This window comes from Platalea leucorodia (assembly GCF_965183815.1).
Source record: "Platalea leucorodia genome assembly, chromosome: 9".
Lineage (NCBI taxonomy): Eukaryota > Metazoa > Chordata > Aves > Pelecaniformes > Threskiornithidae > Platalea > Platalea leucorodia.
Genome location: NC_138831.1, coordinates 37,758,056 through 37,781,519, shown reverse-complemented (window position 1 = coordinate 37,781,519; position 23,464 = coordinate 37,758,056). Strand labels below are relative to the sequence as shown.

The 23,464-nt window shown below is 55.7% G+C and overlaps 1 protein-coding gene across 1 annotated transcript; it reads right to left on the bottom strand.

Annotated features, from left to right (window-relative positions):
- Positions 1 to 4,261: 4,261 nt before the first annotated feature.
- ONECUT1 (one cut homeobox 1) lies at positions 4,262 to 20,863 on the bottom strand (the record flags this gene model as incomplete). The annotated part of the gene is made up of 2 exons (XM_082321043.1): positions 4,262 to 4,554; positions 19,783 to 20,863. The coding sequence occupies 2 exons, from the start codon at positions 20,861 to 20,863 to the stop codon at positions 4,262 to 4,264; spliced, it is 1,374 nt and encodes a 457-aa protein (XP_082177169.1).
- Positions 20,864 to 23,464: the final 2,601 nt, after the last annotated feature.

Sequence of the window (23,464 nt, the reverse complement as noted above, 5' to 3'; positions counted from 1 at the left end):
ATGGAAATCGAGTGAGGTAGCGTCTTTGGTTCACACTATAAATAGTAGATCTTTACACACTTTTTTTTTCTTTTTTTTTCTTTTTTTTTAACACGTGGAAGTAGCTATCCCTTATCTTTTGCTTCTTTGTCTTTAGCAAATAGTTACCAAATGTATTGTAAAGCTAACCACACCACAATAATAAACCAGGAGGCTAAGCAAAGTCTCAAAATTAGCCCCTGGGCCTTTGAATGCACCCAAACGCAGCGAGATAGAAAAGGGTAAGTGCTTTCTCTTTGTTTGCTAAATGCATAGTTTTCATCCTTATGTACAAAGGAGGAGGAAGAGAAGGAGGATAGGAGGAAGAGTAGTAGAAAGAAGGACCGTTTTTCGGGGTAAAAATGTCTTGTTTACAACTCAGGTGAGGAGAGGTGTCCTAAGACTCTTTGGTATAAGCTCAGCGGTGTTTCCGAGCCCTCCAGGCAGCGGCAGCCTCCCTGGGCAGCGCCCGCTCCCACCGCGGCCTTGTCCTGAAATCCCTCTCAGGAGAAGAGCGGTGCTCGCGGGCAGCCGTGGGGCTGGTCCCGTGCCGGGACGCCGGGGCACCCCCGGCCACTTCGGCCGCTTGGGAATTTGCTTCTGGCATTGGCTGGAGCAGGAGCAAATTCTCAAGTGAAAGCCTGTTGCTGGCTCGCTCGCTCTTGTTGGGTTTGCTTTACCTGAGTAAGGAGAGGAGGCTGAGGCCCCTGGAAAGCAATGTGGGGGCTAACATAGCGGTACGGGTTGGTCTGAATTTTTTTTTTTTTTTAATTTTTTTTTTTTCCTGGAAAGCTAATAATGCCATTTACAATGGGGATGGATGCGGACAGTTCACCTCTTGGCCAGCCTCCCCTCGTGGGTCACTGCGGTCAGGTTTGGATGCAGCCTATGAGCAGAATGCGCGTTCCTAATGCCCTCTCGCCCGTGGAGTCACCTTTGGCTGAAGCCCCATCTCCCGATGCTCCCAAATCGCTTCAGGTTCTGCTCCCTCTCCTAACCCTTCCTGGCAGATTTTTAGGTCCTTTTGTTGAATTTGAAACTAATTTCCGTTTTGTCAGGAATGAAGTGAACCGAAAGACTAACGCTAACAGGACAGAGACAGGCTTTCCTGTCTGATGGTAAGTGCAGCATTAGAAAAAAGCTCCCCTTTAAGGATGCCCTGCTAAGGAATGGCAAGGATCCGAGCCAGGGAGCACCAGGTAACCTGTCCATGCTTCAGTCGGTGCAGCCGGGCAGTCTGCTCAGAGGTAAAACAGCTTTACAGGTAGAATGAGCAGTTCCATAGTTATTTGCTTCATGTTTTGAAAGGAATTAAAGAAAAGTGTGTTCTTTGCCTATTCAGAGTATGAGGCGCATATTGCTTATGGGAAGAGTGGTTTTGTTCCTAATGGCTTATAAAAAAACAAAAGGTTTATATATACTTAAACAGACATGTAAAAAAACCAAAACGCTTAAAATCTATAACTTGTGCATCAGTTTTAGTGTGTGTGGATGTATGTGTGCGCATGTATACATACATACACCCCCATAAAAGTGTGTGTGAGTGTATATATACACAGACCTATTCAGGGGCTTGTGTGTGTGTGTGTATCAGAGATCCTGAAATTGCATATTGGGTGCAAATTTAATGCTGGTATGAAAGTTCTCTTTGGTTTCAGCAAGTAGTCTCTAAAGACAATACAATGGAAATACTAAAAAATGCGGCAATGTACTTTGAATTTCCCTGCATTTTTAAATTCTCAAGTTTTAAATAAATAAGGCTTTCTTTTCTAAACTATAGGTACATTACAAAGCAGTGTTTTGCTGGAAAAAAACTAAAACGTTAGTTATCACTGTCCTTTATTAACCTTACACTAATGAGACTGCATTCATAAGATACTTTATACGTGAGCTTATTAATGTTTCCATGTTCATTACGTCTCCATGGGGATGGAACACTTTAAAAGAAAGCTCGCTAAAATTTAAGGTAAGCTAGAGACTTGAAAAACTCATGGACTAGATTACATTTTCATAGACAATTGCTTTGTCAGTCTTAAAGTGGGTTTAACGTAGGAAAATGTGGAGAAATATTCGGTGCCAAAAATCTTGGGTTTATTTCACTTTATTTTAATAAAGAGATATTTCAGCTCTATTCTGAACACTTGCTGGAAATTAACTGTATACCCTGAACCTTGACTAGACCCTGTCCTCTTGGGAAATAACTGGTGCTACAAAGTTGCTTAACTTTGGCGTTGCTAGTATTTTGAGTGGGCTTCATCCCAAAAACCAGTACCTGCTGTTGTTGATGGTGGTTGGATTCTAGTTTACCTTGAATTTTCCTTTCTCTCTTTTTTTTTTTTTAAGGGTATAAGTAATATTATCTATTTCTAATCCTTGCATTGGGCCTATACCTGCATATTTGGTTACTTTGGAATTTAATATAACTAGTAGAATTACTACAGTAATTTGAAACACCGGTTAGAAATCTAACAGGCACATGTATGGTTTTTAAAGTCTATTTTCCCCTTATGCTAAAATTTAACACGCAGATGTTACACGCTTTTCTTTTTAATTTTATCTGAGTAGGAATGGGATGATTTCTCTTCTACGGGTCTGTTAGCAACAGAGCATTTAAAGCTTTTCAGCTACAAACTTTAAACTATTTCATGCATTATCCTGATTAATAGATGAGCAAGAAAGAATGCACAGGACAAAAGCTCAGCCTGCTACACACAGATGCGACGCCACGAAACATCAGGTTGTACCTCGGTGTCATGGGAATTTTGCTATTGACTTCAGAGGCACCATGGCTCAGCCTTCCAAAAGCACTACCAGAGCTCCTCTTGGAGCTCTTCCCACCAACATTAACTGATGTTGTACCACTGTTTTCAATAGGAAAAGACCACGAGCCTTCAAAGCTATTGCTATTCCTTTGCCTAGTAAAGTCAATAGGTAAAAAAAAGCTCACTAATGTCAATGAGTATTGATCAGATGCTGAGCCCTGTGGTTTTACATTTCACAATTCTTCTCATTTTTGCATACAAAATGCCTCAGGTCTCCTGTTTGCAGGCTAGATGGCAGAGCTGAGCTGTATTTATATACAGTGCACGGTTTGCAAAGAGCGCTGTTCAACGGGCTTCCAGCAATAGCAACCTGGGAGAGCATAAAAAGGGGATGCACGCATGATAGCTACCACACTATCTTACACATGGCTGGAACAGCCCCTTTTTTTGCTCCCCTTGAAGTCAGTGACAAAAAGGCTGACTGACTTCAACAGAAGAAGCATCCCATTATTAGTACCTGTGCTCCGACAGGGGCTGCGATCTCCTCGGATGACATTCTTTCTTGCCAATCATGGAAAGAAACAATAATGTGGTTCTACTAATTGCAAATAACAGTCTTGATTACAAGTTTTATGTGTTATACAGTTAGATTAGTTTATACCTATAACTCTACATAGTATTTTGTGTAAAAATAGCTTTGGAATATTAAAATCATTGCAATAAAATACCTGCAATATAATTATTAAATGTGTTCTTTGGTAGCTAGTCGATTTTTTTTAATGGATGGAATAGTTTTCCTTTTTTAAATCTGAACATTCCTTAACAAACAAAGAGAATGCACTGGTTTAGGTACCATTCAAAATTTCTTTGCCTAGTTTGAACTTGTTTCCAGGCGTTGCACCGGTTAAGTTCAAACCATGAAACAGCAAAAATCACACTACCGTTCAAATGAATTCAGACGACTCCACGCTTTGTCAGCAGTGCCATGGCACAACCCTCTCTGAAGACCAGCCCTGACTAAGTCCCTAACCACCGGCGTGTACGCGGTACGGATACACAATACACCTTCATGGCAATTGCTGTGGAAATAAAGAGCCATATCTGAAGAGATGTCCGTTCAATGACAAGAAATCACTATGCTCCAAACCACTAAACAGCCAAGTACGGTGAAGATGATCATGGGCGAAGGTGTAAGACCAGTGGTCTGTTTCTCTTCTCCTTGCATTCCGTTTCATTCCCTTCATTTTGCTTTCTTCTTCCTCTCTATTTTTTGCAAGTCGTCGTCCTACTAAAGTGTGTGTCTTAGAACAAAGTCATAATGCAGGTGAAATAAGTCTTTGGTTTCTTTGGACTTATAAATAACATTTTTTTCAAATAGTTCTAAGTATAAACCTGCTATCTTGAGGTCCTGGTCTGTCTTTATTTATTTATTTATTTATTTTTAAAGCTTTTCCACCGAGGTTTAGTTCGTGGTTATTCCTTCATGCTTTGGTACAAGTGCTTGATGAAGAAGATGAGTTGCCTGAATTGGAGCTGCCCTCGTCTTGCCACTTATCCAGACTCCTCCTCCGTGCATTCATGAAAAAGTTGCTGACGGTGCTCAGCTCCAACCCGAGCTGCTGGGAAATGGTGATTTGTAATTCTTTGGACGGACGCTTATTTTCCTTGAATATTGCATGTAGAGTTCGACGTTGGACATCCGTGAAGACCAACCGAGGCTTTTTGGGTGTATTCCCTCTGTCTTTCCCGTGCTCTTGTTCTTTCCTCTTGCATGCTGCAAGAAAGGGGAGGATGGTTACAGACGGCTGGCAAAGGAGTCCGCGGGAACGCAGAACAGGACAAACTAAGGAAAAAGGACCATTCATTTTAGCTTCCAAATTTGGAGAGGATGTGTGACACATCAATTTAAGTTTTTAACTTATTATAGACTATAAAAATATAAGGAACAGAAATTAGAAAATACCTTTATAATTGTCTGTTAAAACTCAGCAAATGCTATTATTGAGAGTTTACACTTCGATCATGCCCATTAGTGCTGAGAATTTAACTATGTAATATGCCTACAAGGTAAGGTGGAAATTCACTGAGCTCTAGAGTCAACCTTGCCCACCTTTTTTACCTTCATTATTTGTTGTCAATTCATTTCTGTGGCTTTTTTTTTGGCTGAGAATTAAGGAACTGGGAGAAACCAGGATGCTACTATAGTCTTACAGTACAGATGATTATGCATTCTGAACAAAATAAACCACGTTTTGACATGCAGAACAACAGTTTAGTAAATCTTCCTTAAAGAATTTCACCTTATTTCATCTATTGTCCCTTCTTTCCCTTTCAGAACATTATTTTGCTCTAAATTATTAAAGGGCACTTGCAATTTGAAATGTGCCTTGCAGATCACCTGCCAGGCAGGATCCAAGGGGGCTTGGAGAACAACTCCTGGATCACCCCCCCCCCGCCTTTGACTGTCTGCCAGCTCATCTTTGTTAGCATTTCGCTAGGATAAAAGGTTTCCTTGGGAGGACAGATTGCTCTGTCTCACTTTCAAAAGAGTCTGAAGTTGTCTGTTTCCCCTTTTTTCTCTCACAATGTCCTTTAATGCTGATTTAGAGATGTATTTCTGAAGGTAATATGGGTGTTCTGTCTCTGTGCCTGTCTAGTCCTGATTTCTGTGGAGATCAGTGCTGATTATATGAAGAATTTTGTGCGGTGTCTCCACCTATTCCACAGTTATTGGAATGAAAACAGCAAATTACTTTACAAAGGTCCTTCCTACATCTTTTATTGCTACGAAGAGCCAGCCTTGGCACAAGGGTTAGGTTTGCTTGAGGGAGGTATAAAAATAGTCATCCACCTTTTGTACTTAGGGAAATAGCAACTGCACAGATCAGACAGCAAGATTCAGGAGATGCAAAGGCACCTTCTGCTGGCCCAGGCAGGCAGGGAGCAGCACGCCGGCGTCTCAGCCCCCTCTGAGGAGAAGCTTTTGAAGAGCTCCCTAACAATATATATTCCAGCTACACATTCTTTCATAAGCAATGACACATCGATCAAATGGACTGGGATGCCAAACTCATATCTTCTACAGTTATTTTTATCTGAAAACCTTTGAAGAGTGCTTTGAAGTTACATCCTGACCTCTAAAACACTGTGGAGCTTCTGGGCTGAAAAACAGGTTTCCTCATGCAAGCGAGCCCCCACTGGAGTCAAGCTGCTGAATTCACTGCGGGGATCAGTTCCTGTTGCAATAATCCTGCACCCCATTGAAAGCTAACATTGATAACTCAAGGGCTAAAAATACTTTTGCAAGAATAATCTGTTATTTAATGACAAATATTAGGAATGAGGAGCGAAAAAGATATCAACAGAATCTCAATATATAGACGTTATACACGTCTAACCATTTCACCGTCAGAAGCTCCTGTGAAAGCAGCCGCAGAAGCTCGGCTCTGTAACAACCTTAGCCTCCAGCTCCGACTCTGTCCCTGCTAACGGGCTCATGCACAAAAGGAGACAAACCAAACTCAGATAACGTTTGCCGTGCCCAACACTTCATTTCTGCTCGCGCTGCTTTACACCTTCCTTTTTTAAAGACCACACGAATTCCAGCTTTCACCTAGATCCTCTATCCAGATCATCATTTGTCACAAAATCCTAACTACACAAATAGCGTGATCTGAGTAAGCACTGTACGATGCTTCAGCGGGAATCGTCACATCAGAAATGACAGTCACAGCAGTAGAGACAAAGCTAGTTCAATTAGCGGTGTCAACCTCTGGGGTTTCAATCACAAACTAGTACATAAGTTCTCTGAAATCATAGAGGATAACAAAAACCCAACTGTCCATTGTGAAACTAACTTGTTTAACATGTTGTCTTCCTGATCCTGTGCTCATCTCGTGAAATGTAATATTGATGAATAATTATTTCCTTAGAAAATGTCTCCAGAGTTACAACATGCCTTGTTCCTCAACTTCAGTTGTATCAGAGACCTCGTAATTACTGCTAGTAACATCACAGAGGTAAGAAAAAAGTGCTCATCGATGGGGAGAAAAAATAAATCCTATCCAGTCTATGATACAAATAAGCCAATTTTAGTATTTTGCAAATAAAACTCCATTTCAGTGAAGCCCATCAGAAAGCGAGCGTTGAGGTTCTCATGGTGCTCCCTGGCGAAGCTGGGAGCCATCCCTTCCTCCTGCAGACCGCCAGGGACTATTTTTTAACAAACTATCATGCAGGATTGTTGGTTTCCTAAGGCTTGGTCCACACCCGGCGGGAACAGGTGGAAATATGCTCTAGTTCAGCCTGTGAAATAAGACAGTTCTTGTCCTCACATCCAAGTTGGAGTTCTACTTTGAATTAAGGACTAATGATGCATTGGTTCAGCGAGAGTGAGATACTGACTCGGTTGCAATTTGGGACCTTATCTGAGACATGAAGACCCACACGCAACAGGTTGAATCCTCGTTGAACGTGGCAGAGCCCCGGCAGGTGAAACGAAGGCATCCGTAGCCCCTGGCAGCCCAGCCCAGCCCAGCCGAGCTTTGACCGTGGATCCTCCTGTACCCCCGGTGCCCAATGAGCAGCCCCCTGGCCCTGCCCTGCACTGCTTGCAGAGCCTTTTTCCACCTGGGAGAGAGCGGGAATACCTTCAAAATCTGGATCATTTTCAGGCAATGCAAAAGTTGTTTCCTTTTCAGCTCTGCTGGCGTTTGTCTTCATCAGAGGCAGACTGAGGGCAAAAACTTTCCAATATGCTTAATTGTTCAAAGAGCCCTTGCAGACAGTGCTGCCAGGCCTTGGGTTGTGAGCAGGAAGGGTGGATACCACCTTTCATCTTCTGCCTTGTCCAGACTCAGGAATATTAATAGCACTTAAAAATAAATAATGGTGATAATGAAAAACCGTAATAGGGTTTCCTTACGATCGTTTTCCCTGCACTGGAGCCAATCAATTTTAATAATAAATTGTAGCTTCCAGCTTGCCAGAGAACAAATGTACGCCACGGGATAAAATCTGCTCCAACGTGAGAGTCTATCCAGAGCAGGCAGAGAGCCCGGCCAGCTCGTACTGCGAGGGCTGACAAATTGGAGCCATCCAGCCCCGTGACAGCAGCCTGCGCTCAGCCCAGGTCACGCTCAGACAAAGCAGCTACGCCTGCCGGGGCCAGGTCCTCCTCTAACGCCGGCAAGGCTCGCCACTGAAGTCAGAGGCTCCAGAGACACCGACTGAAACCCTCTTTTGGAAAAACACCAGAGTCTGTTTTCAAAACTGTTTATGACACACCTTCATCTGGATTTTATTCTACATAGCAGAAGATAATAAAAATAATTTCCACTGATGCCCTTCATGTGCACCTGCCCGCGAGCACTGCGAGCGGATGCGCTCCCACAGGACAGAAACCGAATTCAGGTGCTTCGTGGGGTGCTGTGCTCCCCAGAGGCGTGCACCTCTCCCACGGCACAGCTGCTCGCGCGCTGCCCTCGCGCGCAGCCCTCGCTCCCCCGTGCAGCCAGATGTGCTCTTTGTCTCTGGGCTGCCCCGCCTGAGCGATGCTCCTTGCGATGCCTTTTGAAAAAGCCTTAAGAAAGTCTAGCTGAGAAAAAAGCAAAGCAGAGGATAAAGCAAGAGTCACTTTGACTCTGGCAACACATGTGCAGATATGACAATGTAATATTATCAGTGCCAGAAGGAGCCTTATAAATCCACTGCTGAACTCTGGCCTCTTCCAGTCACTTCCATCTTCCTCTGCCCTGAGCAACAGATATTTTTGACACTTGCAATTCTCCTGATACAGTCCATCAATCTATTTTTGTCTCCCTTTGTTCCTTCTAAGTCGCCTGAGGGATTTGGCCGAGTTAACTTGCCAGACCTTGTAAGGTCTGTACATCTCATTGAGGCCTGCTTGGCCGTGCATGGTACAGAACCGGGGTCCCACCGTTGCAGCTCCGCTGTCTATCACTGCTCTTCTGCAGCGCCCGGCTGGCCCAGCTCTGCGCAGCACGCTGGGATCAGTCCTGCTCTGCCGGAGGTGCGAGCAGGATAGTGTCCCCTGTGAAAACACACTAATTGCATCTTTAGGTGGAGACAGCGAAGAGGATATTTTGCCCACCTGTGATGTGAACTACACTGTTCTGTCAGTCTAAAAATCAAGATTACAGTAAGCTCAGGTGTTAACCCTGACATTTGATCTAGTCTTTCATCCCTAGAGGGTGGATTTCTTTTTAAAAATCTAAGAAAAAAACCCTGATTACCATAAATCAATTTTCAGGAGCACTTGGTACGTACATGTGTGCCTAGCTATATGTGGCAAACACTAATTTTCCCTTCTAAAAACCTGAAGCAAAGAATGAAACTGGTAATACTCTCAGGAAACCTGCTTTCTGCTCTCTTGTTTTGGGTACATAATAAAATAGCACCACAAGTTCTCCTGGCTTCTTTTCTGGAAAATTGGCACCAGAGCAGGGGGAATGACAACGGAAAATCCTACTTGAGCGAAACCTATGCCAGCCCCTGGGGCTAGTTGTGAAGGCAGAGGAGCACTCTCCCTGCAAGAGGCATTGCTCGCCTGCTGGCCCACCACGTTGTCATCACCGAGCGCACGCTCTTAGATGCAGGATGGAAAAGTGGCAGATGCTGAGGAAGAAGAGGGTGGGTTTAGAGGGTTTCAAACCTGGCACCAAGAGAGCCGTGCCCTTACATGCACACCGACAGGCTGGGGCAGCGGCCACGCGCTCCGAAGGGCCACGCCGCTCACCAGCTGCCAGTAGCAGCTCCCACTAGCTCCGGGACAGGCACAAGCAATGGCCACGACTGGGTTTTTGACCATACGAAGTAGCTGGAAAGGGAGGAGGGACACAGGACAGCAGAACGGGAGCGCATCTGCCTGAGTGCACTGCAACAGCACAGCATTACAGCTCCTCTTGCATGGGAAGTGTGCAGTCCCACCAGGGCCTTGGCGTGAGTCTTCCCACCCCGTGCAGGAGGAGGCCAAGGCACACAGTGGGTCTCTGCTTATGGGGAGCCCTTTTTTCCTCTGTTTGTACCCAAAGCAGGTCCAGACCAGCAACGGGGAGACACACACAGGATAACGTCTCCAGTCATGCTAAATTCAGAGCCTGGTTGACACAGAGAGGAGACTGTGTGCTGGCCACTGGCAATGGGATACAGGGCCTTTCACCCCGAGGTGACAGGTCACGTTTCCAGCTCTGGCCTGGGTCACTGCTGACCACAAGCCATTATTACTTGACGGCCATTGAGTGCCTTGTACAAGATGAGGCGGTGGTCTTGGTTCAGCTCCCCATGAGCAGGTTCACACCACGCTAATTTCCATCACATTTGACACATTATTTGACACCAATTAGCGCTGTGGCTGGAAGGTTGAGCCAGACGCGACGGACAGGAGGAGTCTGTAGGAACCCATTTTGTAGCTGAAATGTTCACTTTGGGGAACAGAGAGGACTGGGGATCTCTCATGACTGTGGGCTCGTCTCTGTCTTGCCTGAGGAGACACTTTGTGGTTGCTTCACATCAGAAGGTAAACTCGGCACTGAGCTCTGGGGTTTTCACCACCACCCTCACTGAACCGGTTTAGTTTCCAGGACTGTCTCATCCTTACAATTGATGAGCATCATATTTGCTTCAGACAGGTAGGAGAAAAAAACAACTGCTTTATGCTTCTCTCAAAGACTCCAGTGCGAGATTGCCAGAAAGCAATGGGGAGTTTACAAGCCAACAGGTTCATTGCTGTGGATTCAGAGCAGTTACCCTCCCCGTGAGTGGGAAATCCCCAAAAAATGATGCAGCCCAGCTCAAAGAAGTGCTGACAACAGCAAGCCCTGCATTTCTGCACGTACCGTAGGAAAGACAGGGAGACATTTTTTAGATTGACTAGAGACAGTGTTCTCAAAAGTTTTGTGATGATCATCCTTTCTCCCTTCTTTTGCAAAGCCTAGTCTTTTAGCTATCTCAGCCTCATGTGTATAGGACATGTCTTAGAGACATAAAAAGCCCTTTTAGAATTCTCTCCTTACATGTATTTTCTAATCTCTATTGTGTTGGGTCTATAAAGGCTGGGACCTGCCTCAGCTACGGCCTGAACTGCGCCCGCTGAGACCCTGGGAATCTCTTTCTAAAGCACCTGCTTCCAGTTTTGAAACATCACAAAATATCCAATAACATTCTTAGAGAGCGAAAACTCTTCACTGGTACAAGCTAGAGAATATCCTGCGGGACATTCTTCTGAAGGAGGCTCTACCTTTGGGTGGAAAAGGCAGCAGGATTTCCATAGGAGGTTGCAACTGCTTAAGGACTTTGGCCATCAGAGATAGTTCTAATCATGCTGGCTACAACACCTCAGTGGAAGCAAGTAGCCGAAAGTTTATGGTAAATTCATGGGGATGATAATGCATAATAAAGTGTGATAAGCTCCATCCTTATCATGTGAATAACTCCTCTGGAGCATGCAGAGAGACAGACGGATGACAGATCTTTCCTAATTATCAAAGACTTCATATTTGGGAGAACATGAGAACAAGATAAGGGGCCATAAGACACATGCTACCTAAGGGCAGACTTCACCACATGAACTAAAAGCAAGCAAATCTCTTTGGGCTGGATGAATAAGCACAGCCGCTGTGTGCCATTCACTCTGATACATCACCATGTGGTGGTCCCCTGCACTGCCCCATCCCGCTCATCACTGCCCTGGGGCCTTCGAAGGCACCTGGGAGACGGGATCCCTCCGGAAAGGTGCTGCATGAGACAGAGCCTCTGCTCGTCAGGGCAGCTCGTGGCCATGTGCTCCCGCTCTAGCAGGTAGCGGACAGCATCGATGCTGCAAAAGGTGTTCCCAAAAGCTTCAACCCACCGTAGGATAAGGCCCTGCACAGGTCAGTGATGAAAGCCTGCGTGGGTGACACAGTTCATTGGCTGCTCCCCAAAACTTTCCCCTTTCAACTGAAGAGAGTATGGGCTATTCTGAAATGTCTGAATTCACACTAAATTATTTCTTATTACTCCTGGCATCATTCAGCATTTTGCACTCGTCTTTCTAGTGATGTGTATTTATGCTTATTTAGAGTACAGGTGTATCCATCTACTTTGAGGTCATTTGATCTGTGTCTTATTTCTCTGCCATCAGGCCCAGGCAATACTCCTCTTTTGTTGTTTCATAACATGAAAAGAGATAAAAATATGTTCCTACACGGGAAGCTCGCAGAATGACATCAGCCTGCCAAGGTACAGATCCCAGCCGAGACTGAACAGTGCACATCTCACTCCTGTGCACTGTATTAAAATGAGTGACCTTAATTTGCTGCCCCTGGAATAATAAAGTGAATCCGACTAAGGAGCGCTGACTCAACAGTCTGGGATTCTGGGGTTTACACAAACTTACAGTGTAACCACTTGAGTGAGCTGACATCACCATTGCAGAATCTGTCGCTAAGTGGATCAATCGGGGGAAAGCACCCGATTTTCCTGCGATATCATTTAACGTAAACGTTAAATTTCTTTAGCCGGGTCTTTAGTTAACCATATTACTGTGACAAATATTTCTTTGTCTAGCATAAGTAATTAGAATTTAATCACTTTAACTGCATCTTAATTACCCCAAATGAATTGAAAGGACATTTAATAGCAAAGATTAAATTGCCTTAATGAACGATTTTTGCGACTACATCAATATTTTAACCGCGTTAGCCCTTCCCGGCGCCCCCCCGCCGCCGCGGCGCAGGCAGCCCCCGGCCCCTGGGTGGCGCCCGCTCCTCGCCGCTGCCCCGCGGGGGGGCGCGCACCGCTCCGCGCCCGCGCCGCTCCGCGCCCGCGCCGCCCGGCACCGCTCCGTACCGCACCGCTCCGCATCGTCCAACCGGGGACCACCGCCCGCTCCGCGCCGCGCCGCGCCGCGCCGCCAGGAAAAGCCGCCCGCTCCGCTCCGCACCCCGCACTCCGCACCCCGCACCGCCCAGCCGGGCAGCCCGGCCGCTCCGCACCTGCCCGCTCCGCTCCGCTCCGCACCGCCCCTCGCTCCGCTCCGCGCCGCTCCTCAGCCCGCTCCGCGCCGCTTCGCACCGCCAACGAGCGGCGGCTCCGCCCCGCCCCGCCCCGCCCCGGGGAGCCCCGGCCGCCCCGCCCCGCCCCGGGGAGCCCCGGGGAGCCCCGGCCGCCCCGCCCCGCCCCGCCCCGCCGCGCTCGCTCCCGCGGGGGTTTGCAGGGCGCACACCGCTGCGGAACCGCACCCGAGCCGCCGGCCCTGGGCAGCGGCAGCCTCGCAGCCGCCCGCCGCCGCCGGCGCGGGGGCCTGCGTCCTGCCGCGGGGGCGTCCCGGGCGCCCGGGTGCCGGGCTCGGCGTCAGGCCGGGTTACTCCGCCCCCTTCTGCTGCCCCGGCCCCGGGCTCTGCTGCAGCCGCCGAAAATGGAGTTTCTGAGCGGTGGAAGTGACGCAATCCATCGCAAAACCTTCACTCGGACGGGAAGGAGCGTCAGATTTGCTTAAAAACCCGGCCAGCTTCTCGGGCTCCTTTCCTAAGGACCCGCCTGCCCGTTCGCGCTTCCCCTGCTCCGATTTTTAAGCCCTCAGTCAATTCCGGCAATATATTCAAACAGCGAGATACGTCTCAAATGAACGAGAAATGCAGCAGTGATGACATAAAGAAGCTCCTACGTTTTGGGGGGCACTACGGCAGCAGCGCGGCAGCCTGCCTCTGCGGGGGAGGGCTGCGGAGCTGCGGGCAAGCTGCCTGCGCTGATTGCACCGCCCGTCCGGAGCTTCTCACCGGCAGCTCTAGGGTGCAGGGGGGCGGCCACAGCACTGCCGTACCTTACATACACCCGTAACCTTAGCGGGGGTTCACGGCAGCAGCTTCTGCACCGGAGTCGCTAAGGAGGAGCCCCCGCGCCATCGGATTTGGCACTCGCGGCTCGTTGACCAGCAGCATTCCCGCATTCGGGTCGGCCAGAAAGCGCTCGCACACCCCGACGCCCGCGTTGCACGGCGCAGCGGCTCACGATGCTGCTTGCCCACCCGCGAAGCAGCAATCCGTCGCGTTTCAGTTGCGTTTGGGCTGTACATAAAATGTCCCCACTGAGACCTCCTACCGCCCTAAAATGGGAAAAAATCAAAACTACCGTTGAGCTAATAAATTGTCCCTATAAATTACTCTTTCAGCATCATAAAACTGACTTCCTCTTAAGCGAAATGGCTCAAGTAAGCTGCATTTCCGAAGAAAGTCGGTAAGCATCGGTGGCTTCTCTGTCAGTAACCCGCAATGATTCATCCAGATAGATTGATATTTGAAATGCGAATCAACATTTATCGATTAGATCATGGAAGTACCCGACACGATGCCATGCTGGCTCCTCACTCTGTCCTCAGGAAAAACTCCCCTCGATGCCTGTAGTCTTCAGGTTAAAGCCACCAGCACTTCAGCAAAAGCTCCTGCGCTTAAGAGCCACCTTAGGTCTCCCTCAAAACGAACTTGTCCCTTGTGTGGAGGTTATGGGGATCCTTCTGCTGCACAGAGGCCAGGTAAAGGCTGCCTGAGGCAAAGGATGAGCTTTGGTTCAGTGCCGGTACATGCGAACACGGGCACCGATGCGTTCCTGGCCTGCGCATTTCCAGGTCATTTTGTCTCAGTCTCGCCATCGCGCTCCTTGCCGGCCGTGTGACGGGCAGGTCGCACACGCCAGCACCCAGCTGCAGCCCCGGCAGCGCCCGGGTCCCCACCCGCGGCGGGCACAGCCCTGGCGCCACGCACCTCTCTGCTCTGCTCCTGGGCATCCCGACCCCTCCGCCCGGCGGGGCCCGCGGCGGGGCCGCGCACCGTTGCAGTGCCGGGGGGAGCACAGTTACGGCGCGGGTGGGAAGGCGCCGTCCCCAGACCCGCTCCCCTCGGCCGGGAGCCGAGGCGGCACCGGCGCCCCCGCGGGCGGCCCGAGCGCTCGGCGGCGGGGCGGGGGCAGAGCCCGGCCCGCCCGCAGCAGCGCGGCCCTGCCTGCGGCCGCCCTTGCGCCGCTCCCCACCGGCGCCGGCAGCCGCGGGGCGGCTCGGCAAAACCCTGCGGCCGCGCTGCGGGCGGCCCCGTCCCCGAACCGGGAGGGCCGGCCTCCTCCGGCCTCCCCCCGGCCCCCCCGGCTTCCCCCGGCCTCTCCTCGGCCCCCCCCCCGGCCTCGCCCCGGCCTCCCCCGGCCTCGCCCCCCGCCCCGCCGCGGGGCTCGCCCGGGAGCGGAGCGGGGCCGGGCCGGGCCGGCGGTCGCTGTCCGCGGTGCTGAAGCCGGGCGGGGCCGCGCCGGCCCCGGGGGATCGGGGCGCCGGCGGACGCAGACACCGGGCAGCGGTGCACGGCTCCCCGCCGGGCCGCAGCCGCCGCCTCCCAGCCCGGGGGAGCCGCCGCCGCCGCTGCCCGGTGCAGGCGGGGTGCCCGGGCCGGCTCCCGCCCGCCGGCGGTCAGTAGATGGCGCAGAGCCCCCGGGAACCGAGGTGCGAGGGCTGCGGGCGGCTCGGTGGCCCTGGCCGGACGGGGCGGGCCAGGCCGGCATCGCGCCCGCAGCCCGGCCGTGCGGCCCCCCGGGGCGGCCCCGGCGATGCCCGCCGTGGGGAGCGGCCCCGTTTTGAGGCTGTTTCACCCCAGCGGCAGCGAGGGCGGGAGCGGGGCACGGCCCCCGGCGCCTCCCCGCCACGCGGCGGGTAATTAAAACAAACATACCAACGAACAAACAACCGCGGGCCGGGCCCTGCTACCGGGGGCGGGGGCGTCGCGGGGCGGGCCCGGCCCGGTGCGGAGGAACGCGGCTGGCCGCCGCCCGGCCCCGCTCCTCCGCCTCCCGCTGGGCAAACATTAACGAAGGGCAAACGCGGCTGTGTGCGAGCGGCTGTAAATCAATCCCGCCGCAAGGACACGGCCGGCAAACAAGCGCGGCTCCCAGCGCCCGCCCGGCTGCGCACCGGGCGCTGCGGCGGGGCACGATCGCGCCAGGGGCGGGCTGGGGGCCGCTCTCCCGCCCTCCGGTCCCACCGGGCCGGGGGTCCCTGCCTCGGCCCCAGCACCGCGCCGGCAGCTGCGGAGCGGCCGCTGTCGGCGCCCGCGGTGCGCGGAGCCAGGCCCGTGCCCGTCCCCGCCGCCTCCGGGCGGCCCGCAGGGCGCGGAGGGGCCGAGCCCTTCCCCCGGGCCCGCGCCGCGCTGGGGGTGCCGGCGGCGAACCCCCCGGTCGATGCCCTCCGCCTCCCTGATGCAAATGCGTTTATGCGAAGTCGCCTCCGGGTAAATATTAAACAGCCCCAATGAGGCCCCCGGGGCCCGGGCGCTGCTGGGGCCGGGGCGGCACCGACCTTCCCTGGGCACGCCGGGGCGGCCGGCGGGGCGAGAGGTGCAAACGGCGTCCATTAGATTTCATATTTAATGTGGAAAACGCTCTGATTACTGTATCGATTTCTTTACAGTTAATTTGGCGAGAATCTCTCGCCGGCTTCCCAAGGCTTCAGCTCAGCCGGGATTCACTTCGGGAGGGAGAAAGAAAGAGGGGAGGGGAGAAAAAGAGATGCAACCCTGAAAAATGACAGTCCGGTCGCAGGCGAATATCGAGCAGCGCTGGAGGCTCGGGCCACCCCCTGCGCCCGAGCCCCGCGGGCGAGCGCGGTTCCCCCGTGGCTCCGGTCCCCTCGCCCGGCCTCCGCCGCCCCGGGCCGGGCTCGGGGGACGCGGCCGGGAAGCCGCCGCGGAGGGGCCCCGTCGGGACGAGCTCGCCCAGAGGGTGCACCTCGGCAAAGCGGACCCCTCCTGCAGTAGATCCAAAGGGGCCTGAGGGGTCCCTTGTAGCCCCCTCGCCCGTGCTCGAAACGTTTCTCGGCCGCGTTTCTCCCCGGGGCGCTCCCCGCCCGCCCGGGGGGCGGCCTGTGCGGGGCCGGCAGCCTCAGCGGGGCCGGCAGCCGGCCTTCGGGCCGATGCGTTTCCAACAACAAATGGCTCGAAGCAGATTATTTTTTTCCTGAGCAAGACGAGTCGGTTTTTGCCTTCTTTATCCCCTCCTATTCCCTCCCCCCATACGAAAACAACCTGAAATTAATTCACCCTTAAATCCCAGCAGGCTGCAAAAGGGCTGTACATTTTCTTTGAATTGTATTTATTTTTTCGGTATCCCTTCACTGCCCTTCCAAATGTCTGTGAAGGCGGGGGGAGAGGGGGGAGAATAACTAACAGAGAAATGGCTAAATAGATAAATATTCAGTGATAGAGGGGGGGCGAGAGGGGGACAGACAAAGGAAAAGAGAACAGAGGAGAAGGAAGATGGGATGAATAAGATGGAGGCTGGAAGAGGTCAGCTTTGCAATTAGCAGTTCTGCTTACATTTCAAGAGACAGCCCAGGAAGTGTCAAGACCTCAATCCTGCTTCCATGTAACTACCAATTTTTCCTCTATTTGTCGGAGCTTCTGTAATCTGGGAGGTAGGAATCCCCCAGGGATGGCTGGAAGGGGCAAATACGCAAGATAAAGTGCTGGGCAAGACCGTGAGGCCTAAAATAAGCAGGCTCCATCCCCCTGACTGCCTCCCGGCCGCTGCCTGCAGGAAATCAGAAAGGGCGGAAAGGAAGGCGGCGAGGGCTCCGCTCTGGGTATTTATCTACCTGATAATTCTCTAAACGCCCGGGAGTGAGTTATAATTCGGACGCGAAATTTAATTTGCGTCGGCTGGAGTAATTTATGGTATTTTGAATTGATGTTCATACATCAATACCAATCGGGGCAGATTTTTACCACTTAGTAAGATCATCACACATTTAAGACCTGCACAAAACAAAATCGATGGCTGGTGCATCCACAGCGGATCGTCCGCAGCGCGGAGCGGCAGCGCGGAGGGGCAGCGCGGAGGGGCGCGCTGCCTGCGCGGGGCGGGGCGGGGGTCCAGGGGCCGCCCCCATTGGCTGGGACGCGGCGCTATGCAAATGACCACGTGCTGCGGGGCTGCCGGCGCCCGGGAGGGGCCGCGGCGGGCGAAGCCCCCGGCAGCGCCGGGAGAGCCCCGGGGCCCCGCCGGAGCCCTGCGCTGCCCGCACCGGCTGCGGGGGACGCGGGGACGCTCGGGCAGCCCTCCCCGACCCCCCCGCTTCTCCCCGGGCTGCGAGCCCAGCTTCGCCCCGGGGAGGCCGTTTCTGCAAGGTGCCAGCTTTCGGGTTTCATCGGAAAGGGAAGGCGGAATAATGAGGCTTTGTCTCTCTAACGGGATTACCGGGATCCGTTTATGCGAGGGCAGCGCTGGGGTGGCTGGAGGAAGGGGCGGTTTGGGGGCAGAAGCGAACAATGGGTCTCTCCGGCCCCGGCAGCTGGGCAGAGCGCGGCCGTCCCCCGGCAGAAAGCGGCCGCGCCGCGGGGAGCTGCCGCCTCCCGCCCGCCCGGGCCCGCAGCCGGGGCTGGCAGCGCCTCCCGGCCGGCAGCGCCAGCCGGGGGATGCCAGCAGACTCCGAAGCGAAGGGTTGTTTCCAGTATCGATCTATGCCAACGAGCGGAGATTCAGGTCGACCGAATTGTCGTAAATATACGCTCCAAATCGAAGAAAGTTCGCCTTAGCAATCGTTACGGGGATATTGGGAACACAGACTCCATCCTCCTCTCCTGGGTAGCACCAGCAAGACGAGGGTTTTCTCCTGGTGGGGCGGTTGTTGAGGAAGGGAAGGAGGAAAGGGCATTTTCTGAGAGCTCAGACCTTTGAAACTGACTCCGCAGGAGTGGAAGCCAAAGAGAGCAACGTCCTCCCGCCGGCGCGCACCGCAGGGCCCGCTGCAGCCGGGGGGGAGCCTGCTGCGGGCCCTTCCCACCGCTGCTTTAGGCTTCAGAAACGAGGACGTCGGCTGACACCGGGCGAGGAGCACGGCGGTGGCCCAGCCGGGTCCCCGCACGGTCGGGAAGCCGTTCCCAATTCCCACCGTCGTTGTAGTCGAGAGCGCAGGAGCATTTGTGCATTTGAAAGGAGAAAGATTTGGCCCTTCCCTTATTTTTGTCTGTGAAACGGATCAGTGACCCCGGCTCCAACTCGGATTGACTGTCTCGCGTTCTCCAGGGACAAATTAATGGAGACCTATCACTTAATTAACAAACCCTCACTCACGGCATATTAAACCGGGGCTCTGCACTGGGAGGGCAGGCTGGCAGGTTCGGGGAGGCGCGGAGGGAGAGCAGGGACGGAACGGGACGGCGATCTCGGAGCAGACAATACGGGAGCCGCGCTCCGCAGCGCACCCAGCAGCAAAGGCTGAGGGGGTTTGAGGCTCCGGAGCAGCGCGGAGACACGACAGGGACCGCGTGTCTCATGCAGAGACATCCAGGCGAAATTCAAACTCCACGGCCTAATGATAATTACAACCAGTTAAAAAAAAAAAAAAAAAATCTAACGATTTTAGCCGACAGCATTCCTCAGCCGGCGCTCACACGCCGGGCTCGTACCGTTTGGGGGAAAACCCCTGTCCCAGCACTCCTGACCCAACCCGGGCGGGACGCGGGGCTAACGCCGGCCCCGAGCCCCGCCGGGCGCTGCGACCGGAGCCCGGGGCCGCCGCCGCCACCGGCACAAAGCAGACGCACCGATTCCTCTCGGCCGTGCATTACCGGGGATCCCCCCGCACCCCGTCCGTGGGCCGTACCGGGCGGTGCCGGTCCCGGCTGTGCACCGCCCGGCCGGGACCGGCACCGCCCGGTACGGCCCGGTGGTTCAGACAAACCGCCAACTGAAACCTTTCCGCCTCGCCCTGCCCGGGCTAACGGGGAGAGCCGGGGCTCCGCAGTGCGCAGCCCGAGCCCCGGCCCGGCTTTGTCTGGCAGGCGGGAGCGCGGCGCGGAGGAGCCGGACGGTGCCGGTGCGCGGAGCGGGGAGAGGAGAGAAACGGGGCGGCGGAGGGCGGGGGGACACCGGGGCTGCTCTTCAGGGGCAGGCAGGGAGCGGGGCGGCCTGCCCAGGCCCCGGGCCCCAGCCCCGCCGCCGCCGTGCCCCGACCGCCCCGCAGCGGGCTCACCTGCCAGCCGCAGAGCAGACATCCGCTGGAACTCCGGCTCCTGGAGCCACTTCCACATCCTGCGGAAGGTCTCCCGGCCGGATTTGAGCTTGCTCCAGGGCTTGGGGTTCCTCAGCAGGTCCGAGAGGGTCCCTTGAGAGCGGCACAGCACCCTCTGGGCGAAGATAGCCTGGGGGATGCTGTACCGCTTGAGCTCGGTGGTGATCCTCTGAGCTACTTCTTTGGTATTGATTTCTTCCATTTGCCCTGAATTACTTCCACTGTTGACCTGCGAACCAGTTACAGAAGGGTTTTGCTCCCTGGCAGAGCCCAGGATCTGCCCGTGGCTCTGGGCGTTCAAGTGGGCATGGGGGTGGTGTGGGATCCCGTTGATAGGCACCATGCCAGCGGAGGTGGGGGTGAGGTGTTGGTCGCCATGCCTGGCTAACATGGCAGGGTGGTGGGCTTCAAATCCGTTTGGGGTGAGCATTTTCTCGGCGGGCATGGTGGCGCTGGGGTGAGCATAGTGGGGCAGCCCTTGCTGGGAGTTGTGGATGCTCCCCAGGCCCGATCCAGACAACGGAGAGAGGCTTTGTCCCATGCCGGTAACATCCTTATGGTAGGGGGTGTAGAGATTGTTCATGGACGCCAGACCCCTCTCGTCCCGCATGAGCGTGAAGCTGCCGCTCACGTTGCCTGGTATCCGCTGGTGGGGGTGGTGGTGGTGGTGATGGTGGTGGTGGTGGTGGGGGAACTTGTCCGAGACCGTCGAGATGGGAGGTAGAGGCTGCAGGGGGGTTAAGGTGGTGTAGGTGCTGCTCATGCTCATGCCGGGGGGTGTCTCGCAGGCCATGGTCATGGTGGGGTGCAGGGGGCCGGTCAGCGCGTGGTCGGGCGGCCGGTGGTGGTGGTGGTAGTCGCCGCCGTCGAGGATGGAGGCCATGCCCATGGAGCGCGGGTGGGCCGGCAGGTGGCTGCCGCGGTGGGCCACCGCGCTCCGGTGGTGGGGGCTGCCGCTCATCAGGTCGGCGGCGGCGGGCACCGGCTCATGGCTCACCCCGTGCAGATCGCCGATGTTCTCCATCGCCAGCTGCGCGTTCATCGTCGGCCGTGCGGGCGGCCGGACCGCACATCTATCTGGTGGGCGGCGGGGCGTCCCGGAGCTCTTCGCGGCGGCCGCGGGCCGGTTCCTCCCGCGGGCCGGCGGCGGCGGGCGGGCGCTGTGGGCTGGCGGCGGTGCTGCTGCTGCCGGGCTGGTGGCTTTTCCCCTTTTTTTTTTTTCCCTTTTTTTGGTGATTTATTTATTGTTTTTTTTTTTTTTTCCCCCGTTGCCGGACGACGCCGTGGGGTCGGTCCTAGGGCCCCCGCTCCCTCAGGCCAGGCTCCGCAGCCGCGGCGGGTGTCTGGCCGCGTCCCTCGCCATCTCTAGCCATGGCTCTCTCTGCGCTCCGCCGTTTGGACACCGCTCCGCTGCTGCAGCGGCGCCGCCGCCGGCACGGCGCATGCGCCCGCCGCCCCCGCGCCGCCCCCGCCCCCGCCCGCGCCGCCCCGCCCCGTGACGTCACCGCCCCTATTAAGGAGGCGAGCTCCGCGCGGCGGCGCCCAGAGCCGGCGGAGCAGTGCTGCTCCGCGCCGCCGCCCCCCGGGTCCTAGCGCCCCCTCCCCTCCCTCCCCGCCGGGCACAAAGGGCCGGCCCCCTCCGCACCCCGCCTCCGCCGGGCGGGCGGCTGGCTCCCGGGTGTCGGGGCCGCCCGCCCCGCCCCTTCGGTGACTCCGCGTTTTCCGTGAGCGCGGAGCCTCCTCGCCCTCACTTCACCGGGAGCTTCCGGGGGTGAGACCGCCCTGCCCCGGGGCGCCCGTGGGCCCTGCCCGATGTGTACCCCCGCACCCTCGCCGCGTCCACCCGCGGTGTCCCGCAGCCGCCGGCCCCCGCACGCCCGCCGACCCGGGGGTCTCCTCTCTGCGCCGCCCTAACGGGGAACTTCCCGTTACCCGGCCCGGGGACGGGCGCCAGCGGCCCCACGGCGCTGCGTCCCGGGGCCCGCCGGGGTACCCCGTCCGCCTCGCCTCTACCCCGCCCCGCCAAGCTCTTGCGTCCTCCCCCTCCCCGTGCCGCGGTCCCGCTGGGTCCGAGCGGGCAACGCGATGGGGACCCCCCCTGCCGCCCCGCCGGGGACCCCGAGTGGCCCGGGGGCCGTGCCCGGCGGTGCAAGGCGAGCATATGTCCCGAGGCGCCCAGCAGCCGGACATGCCGCTGGTTTTCTTTTATTTTTTCCCCCAAAAGAAAGAAAAGGAGGAGGAGGAGAAAGAAAAAGCGAGCCCACCCGCCAGCCCCCCTCGTTAGCTAAGGTGCCTTTATGCTGGAAGAAAGGGCAGATGTGCCTATTGTTCGCCCATTAACAATAACGAACCACGCCGGGCAGAGTGCAGCGTGTGCGCGGCGCCGAGCGGCGGGAGGGACGGGGCGGGCCGAGGCGCGCCGCGGGAGAGCCGCGGGGCCGCAGCCGGGAGGCAGCGGGCCGGCAGCGCACAAAGGCCGCCCCGCCTGGCGCCCCGGCCGCCGCCGCTTCCCCCCGCGGGAGCGCCCCGTCTTCTCCGCGGAGAGGGGGCCGGGGCCGGAGCACCTGCCCCGGCCGAGTCCCCGCCGGCGGGGTGCAAAGCGGGGCCACACCGCCCCGTCCTGCCGCTCCCCGGCGCGATCCGTGCGGAGGTCTGCAACGGGAGGCCGTCACTCTCCCTTCGCCCGGCCTAAAGCCCCGAGGCCCCTTCCCCGCCGAGAGCCAGGAGCCCGCTGCCAGCGGGCCACCGGCCCCGCGGGGCTGGCTCAGACCGCGGCAGTGGGGATGGGGGCCGGTCCCAGGGCAGGCGTCCCCCCCGGCAGCGGCTGAAATCCCCTCCGGGGTTATTTCTCTCGGAGCTCTCGCCCCAGCTTCGTGGCCGAGGCCTGCGAAGGTTTCCCTCGGTGCGAGGGGCAGCGCGCTGCCCTGGCCGCCCCCACCGTAAGGCCTGCGGGGCCCAGGCGCCCCTGCCCGCCGCCCCGCAGCCGCCCGCGGCGACCCCGGAGCGGAGCGGGCGGCAGCCGCCGCCTCCCCGCTGCCCGCCTCTCGCCCAGGCACCGCGCCGTGCCGCCGGCTCCGTGGGGCGCTCACGGGGGCCCTGCCCCGGGAGCCCGGCTGCCGTGCGGGACCGGCCGTGGGCGCGGGCGTGTGTGTGGCTGCGTGTGCACAGCCTCTGCGTGTGGCTGCGTGCGTGCGTGCGGTCGGCGAGCTACATACAGCCCCAGACACGGGCAGGCTCGCAGGAAACTTTTAAAATCATGACAACTCCCTACTAAGCGTGTTGCGCGTACCGCCCTGGAAGCGAGTATCATGAGCTTTTTCCCCCGTAAATTCAGAATTTCCACAGCGGGTTTATTTATTTCCTGCAGTTAACACACACGTGCATATTTGTAAGAATTCAGCGCCATTGAACGGCGTCTCCGAAAGACACCCGTTACTCACCTCCGTTCATTTTCCCTGCGTGCACGAAACTCCTCCGTATTTTATTTTGCGGTAAAAACCACGTACAGATCCCGCACAGTTCCTGCCTCTCCACTGACTCCCCCGTCCCTAAACGCTTCCACATCTCTCCGAATTTTTGTAATGTTAACGTTAACAGCGTCTCCATTTCTTATAGCGAGGGATAGATAAGGAAAGATGTATCT